At 43.5% G+C, this 10,008-nt stretch overlaps 1 protein-coding gene, 1 non-coding gene and 1 pseudogene across 2 annotated transcripts in view; all 3 read left to right on the top strand.

Moving 5' to 3' along the window:
- Positions 1-9,230, top strand: part of Gsr (glutathione-disulfide reductase) — a 44,123-nt gene extending 34,893 nt beyond the window's left edge. The window contains exons 10-13 of the mRNA XM_021170345.1: positions 174-285; positions 4,678-4,809; positions 5,866-5,999; positions 8,203-9,230. Coding sequence (XP_021026004.1) covers positions 174-285; positions 4,678-4,809; positions 5,866-5,999; positions 8,203-8,352 — 528 coding nt within the window. The 3' untranslated portion in view covers positions 8,353-9,230. The remainder of the gene's footprint in view (positions 1-173; positions 286-4,677; positions 4,810-5,865; positions 6,000-8,202) is intronic.
- LOC115031801 lies at positions 2,642-2,785 on the top strand. Its single transcript, XR_003837463.1, has one exon. It is a non-coding gene; the product is annotated as a small nucleolar RNA SNORA48 (small nucleolar RNA).
- On the top strand, positions 2,657-3,762 carry LOC110300044 (annotated as a pseudogene).
- Positions 9,231-10,008: the final 778 nt, after the last annotated feature.

Raw genomic sequence — 10,008 nt, forward strand, 5'->3', positions numbered from 1 at the left:
GTGAGTGGGCAAAGGAATAAAAGGAGATGAAAAAAAAAAAAAAAAAAAAAAAAAAAAAAAAAAAAGGCCTGTGCATTGCTGGAGGTGCAGATGTGAAATCAGCCCATCTCAAAGGTCTGATGTATCATTCCAGACGGCCCGGGTATTTACCAGGTGTCCCTTTGTGATTTTAGGGCATTCAGACGGATGAAAAGGGCCATATCCTAGTAGACGAATTCCAGAATACCAACGTCAAAGGCGTCTATGCTGTGGGAGACGTCTGTGGGAAAGCACTTCTCACCCCAGGTAAGGTAATGCTTCGAACTTCCTCAAGAAGCGAGGCCCCATGTGTTATCTAAACCTGCCCAGCTTTTCACAGTCACAGTCCCGTCGGCAACGTTAAAAGCGTTCATTCCTTTGTCATCAAAACAGCGTTGAAGGTGAGGGAGGCTAGATACTGCACGTTTGCTGCATAAAATTCACAACTCCTTAAAAAGCTGTGCTTGTTGATTTTTCTCATTGCTGTCACAAGATACTGAAAAAGGCCACTTACGGAAGGAAGGGTTTGTCTTGGCGCTAGGATCCCTAGTCCATAGCAGGCAGGGCAAGGCAGCAGGAACAGGAGGCTGCTGGTCGCATTGTGTCCACGCTCATGAATCAGAGAGAGAGAGAGAGAGAGAGAGAGAGCGAGAGAGAGAAGAGACAGAGGTTAGCGTTCAGCTTGCTTCCTTCTTTTTTCCTTTGTCCAGTCCAGGATGCCAGTCCAAGGAATGGTGCTGTCCATATTCAGGGCCACTCTCCTCAGTTAAACCTCTCTGGAAAAGTCCTCATAGACACATCAAGGTAGACACATCAAGGGCTCTGTCTCGCAGTAGACTCTAAATCCAGGCAAGTGGACAAGGAGGATTAACCACCACGAACAGTTACATGATTACCAAATTCTAGGATCGTCATAAAGAAAGGTGGGATCCTGAAGTCATCTCACAGACCACACAGACACCGGCCTCAGTCAGACAGGGATAGTTTATTGAGCTTTCACCCCAGGACTGACTAATCAGGGCGGCAGACCAGACTCGGGAGCTGGCTGTGACCACAAGCCAGGATCCTACAGATCTTTTAAACCTTGAAATCCACAAACATCTGTGCCAAGTTAATTCACCAATTAGGATTTAGGGCTATGGTGTTTCCTTAGAAACCTGTCTGTGTTGTACATTTATCCTGTCCTCATTGGTTAGGGTATTCAGGGAATTTCTTGCGTCTAGCATTCCTTTCTTAACTTGCCAACCACTAGCATTCCTTTCTTAACTTGCCAACCACGATACCAGTTACCCTCGTACATGTCTCCTTCTAACAAGTAGGATGTCAGTTCCCAGGGAGGTCTTGGAAACTTGAGCTTTACTTGACCCCCTACTCAAAATGGGAGTCTTATTCCAAAAAGCGTCTTTTTCTTATGTTGGGGTCGATCCTAGGGGCAGCTTATAAAAGCAAATATCATAAACTCTTATACCTAGGTGCAGAAAGTGCCGCCTGGCGGTTGGTTGAGGTCTAGGCTTGTTGTGGCTAACTGTACAAAGCCATTCAAACTGGCTTCTATAGTGACTGGTTTCCAAAGACACCAAAGCACAGAACATAACAGAATCTGTAATTAACTAAAAAGCATGGGAACATTTCCTTATTAGTAACTGCACAAAATGGCACTGAGTCGGGTACCAGTTACCCAGGCCTTAACATTTTTTTACCTAAGCCTTAACCAAGAAGGCCTTTCTTATAGGTTACCCTTGGAAGACTCATGTCTCAGACAGTTGGCACGCATGGTGCCACCAGCTCTGATGTCCTTGTCCTCCTCATCCCTGTACCTAACACACTTCAGGAACATACCCAAGACCTTTGCCACCCCTGGCTGCTATGTCATTTTCTGCTCTTGGTCTGTCCTTCTGAGTCCTCACTGGACTTCTCAAATGTCCTAAGGTCTTACCTCAGCACTAGAAGCCTCTTTCTCCATTGTTTTAAATAAAGTGATATGTTTATGGTACACAATATGATGTTTTAAAATATTTCCATTTTTGGAGAGCTTAGTCAACCTAGGTAATATTTATTACCTCATATGCTTTTTTAATTGCAAAAAAAATAATTAAAATCTATTCTTGGTTTTGTTGTTGTTTTTTGTTTTGTTTAAAGATTTATTTGTTTGCTTATTTATTTATTTATTTATTTATTTATTATATGTAAGTACATTGTAGCTGTCTTCAGACACTCCAGAAGAGGTCATCAGATCTTGTTACAGATGGTTGTGAGCCATCATGTGATTGCTGGGATTTGAACTCAGGACCTTAGAGCAGTCAGTGCTCTTAACCGCTGAGCCATCTCTCCAGCCCTACTCTTGGCTTTTTTGTCTGGTTTGTTTTTTTGTTTGTTTGGCTTTTATGGTCTTTCAAGATAGGGTTTCTCTGTGTAGCTCTGGCTGTCCTGGAACTCACTCCCTAGATTAGGCTAGCCTCGAACTCAAAGGTCCACCTGCTTCTGCCTCCCAAGTGCTGGGATTAAAGACGTGCATAACTACTCTCAATAACTAATAATTAAATGTTCAATAGGTTGTATACTTAATTGTCTATTTGTATCATTAACAAATGTTACCATGCTGTGCATTAGATCTCTTGAAATACACCCCTGGCAATGGGCAAAGAGACACCTTATGTGTGGTGTTGTTCTTATATCAGCCAGGGGCAGAGCAGATGGCAGGCCTTTGTTCATCCGAGCTTGATGCCTAGCTTGGTGGCCAAAGCTGTTTCATGCCTAGGGCACATAAAATCCTGACGCTAGCCTGTTACTGCTATTCAAGCCTAGTGATTGCTGTGAAACAAGCATCTGGACACTGATATACAAAAGGTGGTGTGGCATTAGGAGACTACATGGATGCCTCTCGTCATGCCTGTATTGGGGGCACCAGTGTGTGTGCTGAGATGCAGAAGCTGCAAATGGAAGCTCTCCATATCATCGTGCGTGGGTACCCCTGACCGGGTACTTGATATACTTAACCGGAGATACTGTCCCCCAGATACATCAAGACGCTCGTACTTGATGAAGCAGTTGAAATGTTAAGCCGTAGGGTCAAGGATCAGATCTATGATATATTCCAAAAGCTCTCCAGCAACACACAGGTAGTTTTGTTGTCCTTGGCTACAATGACTTCTGATGTCCTTGAGGTGACCAAGAAGTTCATGAGAGACCCTATTCGGATTCTTGTCAAGAAAGAAGAGTTGACCCTGGAGGGTATCCGCCAGTTCTCCATCAATGTGGAACGAGAGGACTGGAAGCTTGGCACATCGTGTGACTTATATGGAACACTGCCTATCACGCAGGCAGTAGTCTTATCAGTACCAGAAGAAAGGTGGACTGGCTCACTGAGAAGATGCATGCCCGGTATCTCACTGTTTCTGCCATGCATGGAGATAGGGACCAAAAGGAACGAGATGTGATCATGAGGGAGTTGCTGTCTGGCTCTAGCAGAGTATTAATTACCACTGACCTGTTGGACAGAGGCATTGATGTGCAGCAGGTCTCCTTAGCCATCAGTTACAGCCTTCCCACCAACAGGGAAAACTACATCCACAGAATTGGTTGAGGTGGCTGATTTGGCCGTACGGTGTGGCCATTAACAAGGTGATTGAAGACAAGAGGACTCTTCGAGACATTGAGACTGTCTACAACACCTGCATTGAAGAGATGCCCCTCAACATTGCAGACCTCGTTTGAGGGGTTGTCCTCCTACCTAGCCTTAGACCAGGGTTCAATCCTGGGGGCAGGGGGCAGAGGCCCGAGGAACAGCTGGGGGGTGGGAGGAAGGGAGCCAAGGGATGGACATCTTATTTTTGTTTTGTTTCAGGTTTTTTTTCTCTCTCTCTCTCTTTGAATAAATGTCACTTTTTGAGGCAAAATAAATAATAAACAAATAAATAAAAATAAATTTCTTGAAATAGTTATCCTAACCAAAATTTTATGTCCTTTGACAAGACTTTGAAAAATGTACTCGCATCATATAAAGATGTCTACTACTAGCTTGTCTTGGGAAAAAAACTTTTTTTTTTTGTTTTTCAAGACAGGGTTTCTCTGTCCTGGAACTCACTTTGTAGACCAGGCTGGCCTCAAACTCAGAAATCCACCTGCCTCTGCCCCCTAGTGCTGGGATTAAAAGTGTGCGCCACCACGCCCGGCTAAAACCCTCTAATTTTATATCAGTAAATTAATAACTGATATACGTTTTGGACTCTGGCCTTTTGAGGGGAAGACATAGGAATGAAAATAGGCTAAATATAAGCAAGCTTTTTAATTAAAAAAACAACAAAACAAAACCAAAAAAAAACCCTTATCAAAGTAGAAATAAAAATGGGTCAAACTGGTTTGTTCTATAAGTATCCTGCCAGATAGCTGATGTCCTCATTTTAGCAGATTAACTTCTAGGTGATTAGGAATTTAAGGACGGGTCCCTTTTCTTCATGATAGAATGCACAGAGTTTGTTAAGTCAGTTTTGAATTGTTCATGACAGTAATGCTAGGTCTTCATTATGTTAACGTAGACATGACAATGACGTTGATGAAGAGGTCAGTTCGAGGCAGACCAGACCAGTAAGTGGCTGTTGGAACAGCGCTGCTATGTTAAAATAAACAATAAAACACATACTGGCTTCCATATCATTGCAGTTGCAATCGCTGCTGGCCGGAAACTTGCCCATAGACTTTTTGAATGCAAACAGGATTCCAAATTAGACTATGACAACATCCCTACTGTGGTCTTCAGCCATCCCCCTATTGGGACCGTGGGGCTCACTGAAGGTAGGTATTTGAAAACGAAGGTAATTTGTGGTTTCTTCTCTAAACTGTGTCGTCCCAAATAATTGTCTCCCAGAGTTACAGGAACCCTTTGTTTAGTCTGCAGTTGTAGTTCCCCAGCCATGAGTACTTGGAAAGAAGATCCGTAAGACCCGTGCGGCTCTGTTCCTGGTCCCTCTCCCCCATCCCTCTTTATACTTAAATAACTTGAAAGTTGCCAAAACAAAAAACCAAAGGACTCCTCTGTGTTCTTATTATTTTTCCTTATCATTTCTGCAGCCCATACATATAATGTACATCTTTTTTTTAAAGATTTATTTTATGTATATATGACTACACTCTAGCTGTCTTTAGACATACCAGAAGACAGCATTAGATTCGTAAACCACCATGTGGTTGCTGGAAATTGAGCTCAGGACCTCTGAAAAAGCAGTCAGTGCTCTTAACCACTGAGCCATCTCTCTCCCCATCTTTTTCTTTTTCTTTTTTTTGGTTTTTCCAGACAAGAGTTTCTCTGTGTAGCCCTGGCTGTCCTGGAACTCACTTTGTAGACCAGGCTGGCCTTAAACTTAGAAATCCACCTGCCTCTGCCTCCCGAGTGCTGGTACTAAAGGCGTGCGCCACTATGCCCGGCTTCTTTTTTTTTTTTTTTTTTTTTTTTAAGGACATGGGTCTTCACTTGCATATAGTTTTAAGATGAGAAAACGTTAAATAATAAAGTTTTATTTAAACTTTAGACTTTGGGCAATTTTTGCCAGCCATCTCAAATATCATTTGGAACACAGCCCCCCAACTCATAGACCACACAACACACACAACACACACACACAGAGTCCAGAATTCAGTCTAGCATAATTTACTGCAGGCAGCTTGGTCTCATTTAGTCAGAGACGCAGTTCCTCTGTGTCTGACGTGACATGGACATTTATTTTGTGGAGTGCCCTTTACTTTGGTGTGGTTGGATGTTTCTCATTCGTTTGATTCAGGTTTGTTTCTGTCACCCTCTGGTAGCTCTCTGAGATAGTTCTTAATGGGTATTTACATTTACACACATTGTAGACGAAGCCGTTCGTAAGTACGGGAAAGACAATGTGAAAATCTACTCAACTACCTTTACCCCGATGTATCACGCTGTGACCACGAGGAAGACGAAATGTGTCATGAAGATGGTTTGTGCCAACAAAGAGGAAAAGGTACTGGGAAAATGGGGTCTCTTACAGGTGTTCTGGGCTCCTCATATTTGAAAAGAGATTCTGTTCCTTTTTAAAAGTGAGATTTCAGCTTTACAGACGTAGTGACTGTTGTAAAGATGAAAATGATTGAGGACTGGTCCAAAAGAGACAGGGATACTGGTACAGGGGGCCTGGAAAGATGACCCTGTGGCAAGCACCCACATCATTTAGGTGGTTCTCAGCCACCTGTAACTGTAGCTCCAGATCCTGTAACCTTCTTCTGGCCTATTGGGGACACCCCTACACATATGTACAGTTACAGAGATGCAGGCAAACACATAAATAAATGCGAAATAAATCTTTTAAAAATGTAATGGTAAATGTGTTTCAAATATAAGACAAAGCAGAGCCGGGCGTGGTGGCGCACGCCTTTAATCCCAGCACTCGGGAGGCAGAGGCAGGCGGATTTCTGAGTTCGAGGCTAGCCTGGTCTACAAAGTGAGTTCCAGGACAGCCAGGGCTATACAGAGAAACCCTGTCTCGAAAAACCAAAAAAAAAAAAAATATATAAGACAAAGCTTCAACTCATAAAACAATAAGTGGAAATTTAGTCATTTTTTGAAAGTTATATCTCTCCAGCAAATTTCCCACTCCCCCTACATCTTCCCCAGTGTCTTTTTCGATGTAGCCACTTCAGTGGGTGTCATATGATCTCTCAGGAGTTTTGAGCGGAATTTGAGTGGGTTTTATTGCATAATTTTAGAATTAGGTTTAGTTTGGATTCTCAAGCTTTTAAGCCGTCTCTTCTAGTTGAATTAAATCCTAAGGAGGAGTGTAGCCTGGCCGTGTGTCAAGGTTATGGCTTATGGGACATATTTCTTTTTGCTTGGATTTTTGAAACCGGCTCTTATCACATAGCCTGGTCCAAATATCCCGATCTTGATGCTTTCAACCTCCCCAGTTGTAAGATCCATACCACATGCCACCACTACCTAGCTGTGACATTACGTTACGAGATGGCTCAACAGGTAGAGGTACTTGCTCGAAGGCCTGATGACCTAACACCGCCAATCCCCTGATTCTGTAGGATGGCAGAGAGGAGTTTTTCCCGACTTCCACCGATACAGAAGATAGCCCATGTGCCTAGTCACTCTTACCCCCTGTATCTGCTCAAGCTCTGTCTCCACCCCCCCCAACCCCCCCACCCCCCACAACACACAGTGAAATAAACATGAGTGCAAATGTATTCTAAGGGGCTGGAGAGATGGCTCAGCGGTTAAGAGCACTCACTGTTCTTCCAGAGGTTCTGAGTTCAATTCCCAGCAACCACGTGGTGACTCACAACCATCTGTAATGGGATCTGATGCCCTCTTCTGGTTTGTCTGAAGACTGCTACAGTGTACTCATATACATAAAATAAATACATAAGTATTTACATGGCCTACGGTTGCCACGTCAGAGTCAACAGGGCCCTGCCCTTCTCTTCCACATTCTACCATGGTCACACGCTGGCATGTGGGCTCCCAAGTTCTTTTATAACTAAAATTCAGGAGTTTTTGCTGTTGCAACAGAAATAGGGGTTGAATTATCATAATTGTGTAGTCCCAAAAATATATAATATCATGACTTAACAGAACTACTGGTGTTCAGCAAACAGGGAACAGAATTAGCAGGGCCAGGAAGACACAAGTCTGTAGCTATTTGGTTACTGAATGGGCTTAGTTCTTAGAGAAGGAAGGCCTGCTGGTGTTGCTCCTGATCTCAGCACTGAGGAGGCTTAGGCAGGAAGATCAGGAGTTTGAGACCGGCCCAGGCTTCTACGGCAAGACCCAGAGACCTCGTGTTCAAAGAGAAGTGCATGGGATAGGAAGAAAAAAGCAGGAGTAAGAAATGCCTGGGGGGCTGGAGAGATGGCTCAGTGGTTAAGAGCAGGGACTGCTCTTCCGGAGGTCCTGAGTTCAAATCCCATCAACCACATGGTGGCTCACAACCATCTATGATGGGATCTGATGCCCTCTTCTGGTGTGTCTGAAGAGAGCTACAGTGTAGTCACATACATAAAATAAATAAATGGAAGGAAGGAAGGCAGGCAGGCAGGCAGGCAGGCCAAGTGTGCACTGGAAGGAGCCGCCGAAGCGGGGCTGCAGAGGACCTGCCTCCTAGGCGTACTTACACTGACTTTGGATATAAAGACCTGACGTCCCTAATCTCTGTTTTCTCGCAGGTGGTTGGCATTCACATGCAGGGGATTGGCTGTGATGAGATGCTACAGGGCTTCGCTGTAGCAGTGAAAATGGGGGCCACCAAGGCCGACTTCGACAACACAGTTGCCATTCATCCTACCTCTTCAGAAGAGCTGGTCACCCTGCGCTGAGAGCCTGGGGACCCAGGTGGCCAGCGGTCCGACCAGCAGGCCTCCGGGAGGAACCGATCGATCAAGTTTACGTCCAGCTTTTATAGATCTCTGTATTTTAATCGGGAACTTCTGGTGGTGTAAATTTCCAGCTAAACACACGCACATATACACACGCACAGAAGAACTTATGTATCTAATCAGAAGGTTGTTTTGTTAATCCGGGGCTGGTTTTCATTTGATAATATTTACAATAATTAATATTTTGATTTTTTTTTCTTGTTTAATTAACAGCCTTGTGTTTGTTATGTTTTTCTTGCTTTGGCCCCATTCCAAGTTTAAATGTACATGACATACACTCAAGTTAGTGTACCTAATGGATGAATATAGCTGGCTAATTTCTTTCTTTTTTTTTTTTTCTTTCCTTTTTCTATGCAGCCCAAGGTGGCCTCGGACAACTCAGAATCTTCCAGCTATAGCCTCATGGGTGCTGGAATTCTAGGCCTGCGTGGCCTCTCCTGGCCTAGCTTGCTAGTTTTATATGATGGGAAGTCTGCACAATATACGTGGTATTTTTGTTCTGTATTGGAAAGCTGCCCCAAGGATGTTACCTCTCTGTTCTTGTTTTATTCTTTGCTCTGTTTTAAATGATTTAAAATGGTTTGTGTTATTTTCATGAAACAAAGTGCATTAAAGTTAGACTTGAGGCTGGTTAGGTAAAGGAGAGATGGCAGTACATGCAAGATGGAAGGCTGAGGCACCCAGGAGCCCTTTCTTCTGAGTATTCCTGGTTCATTCAGTCATTTCAGTATCTCTGTGTTTTTGGTTTTGTTTTTTATGAAAACTGTTCCAAATTTTTTAAATTCACTGCATTGTCTTATAAAATTTATTATGAACTATGCTGCTGTCAGTGTATTTTCTAAGACTTCCCACACTGGGAGAACAGACACCAGCATCTGTTAGGGAATAAGTCTCTTTAAACAGGTGCCAGAGAGGATGGAGGGATGGGACTGTTCAGCTCTTCTCATTCTTGTGAAGGATTCAGTTCGGTTCCTGGCTTCCCCCTTCTGGCCTTTGTAGGCACTACACACATGGCGTACAAATACACACATGGTGTACAAACGCACACAGGCAAAACACTTCTAACACATAAAGTCTTTTAAAAAAAGAGCGCTAGAGAGATGGCTAAGCGGTTAAGAGCATTGACTGCTCTTCCAAAGGTCCTGAGTTCAAATCCCAGCAACCACATGGTGGTTTACAACCATCTGTAATGAGACCCTCTTCTAGGGTGTCTGAAGACAGCTACAGTGTACTTACACATAATAAATAAATTAAAAAAAAAAAAAAAGAAAAGCCGTGAAGGACCAGGGATATGAAAGACAGTCTCAGTGGATAGATGGAGGTGGAGGAGCAGCCTGAGGTATGGTGGTACACACCAGCACTGGAGAGGTAGAGGCCAGGAGTAAAGGAGCCTGGGCTACAAGAGATCCTGACTTTTTTTTTTTTTTAAAGGGGGGGTCATGTGTGTGTTATAACCCCATTTCTGTTGTCTTTATTAGCTGGGTAAGCAAATTCCTCCTCGTCTGTGGGTTTCATGAGCAATGCAATGCTACTGAGGGTGGTTTTTGTTTGTTTGTTTGTTTGTTTTGTTTTTTCGAGACAGGGTTTCTCTGTGTA

This window comes from Mus caroli, chromosome 8 (assembly GCF_900094665.2).
Source record: "Mus caroli chromosome 8, CAROLI_EIJ_v1.1, whole genome shotgun sequence".
Taxonomy (NCBI): domain Eukaryota; kingdom Metazoa; phylum Chordata; class Mammalia; order Rodentia; family Muridae; genus Mus; species Mus caroli.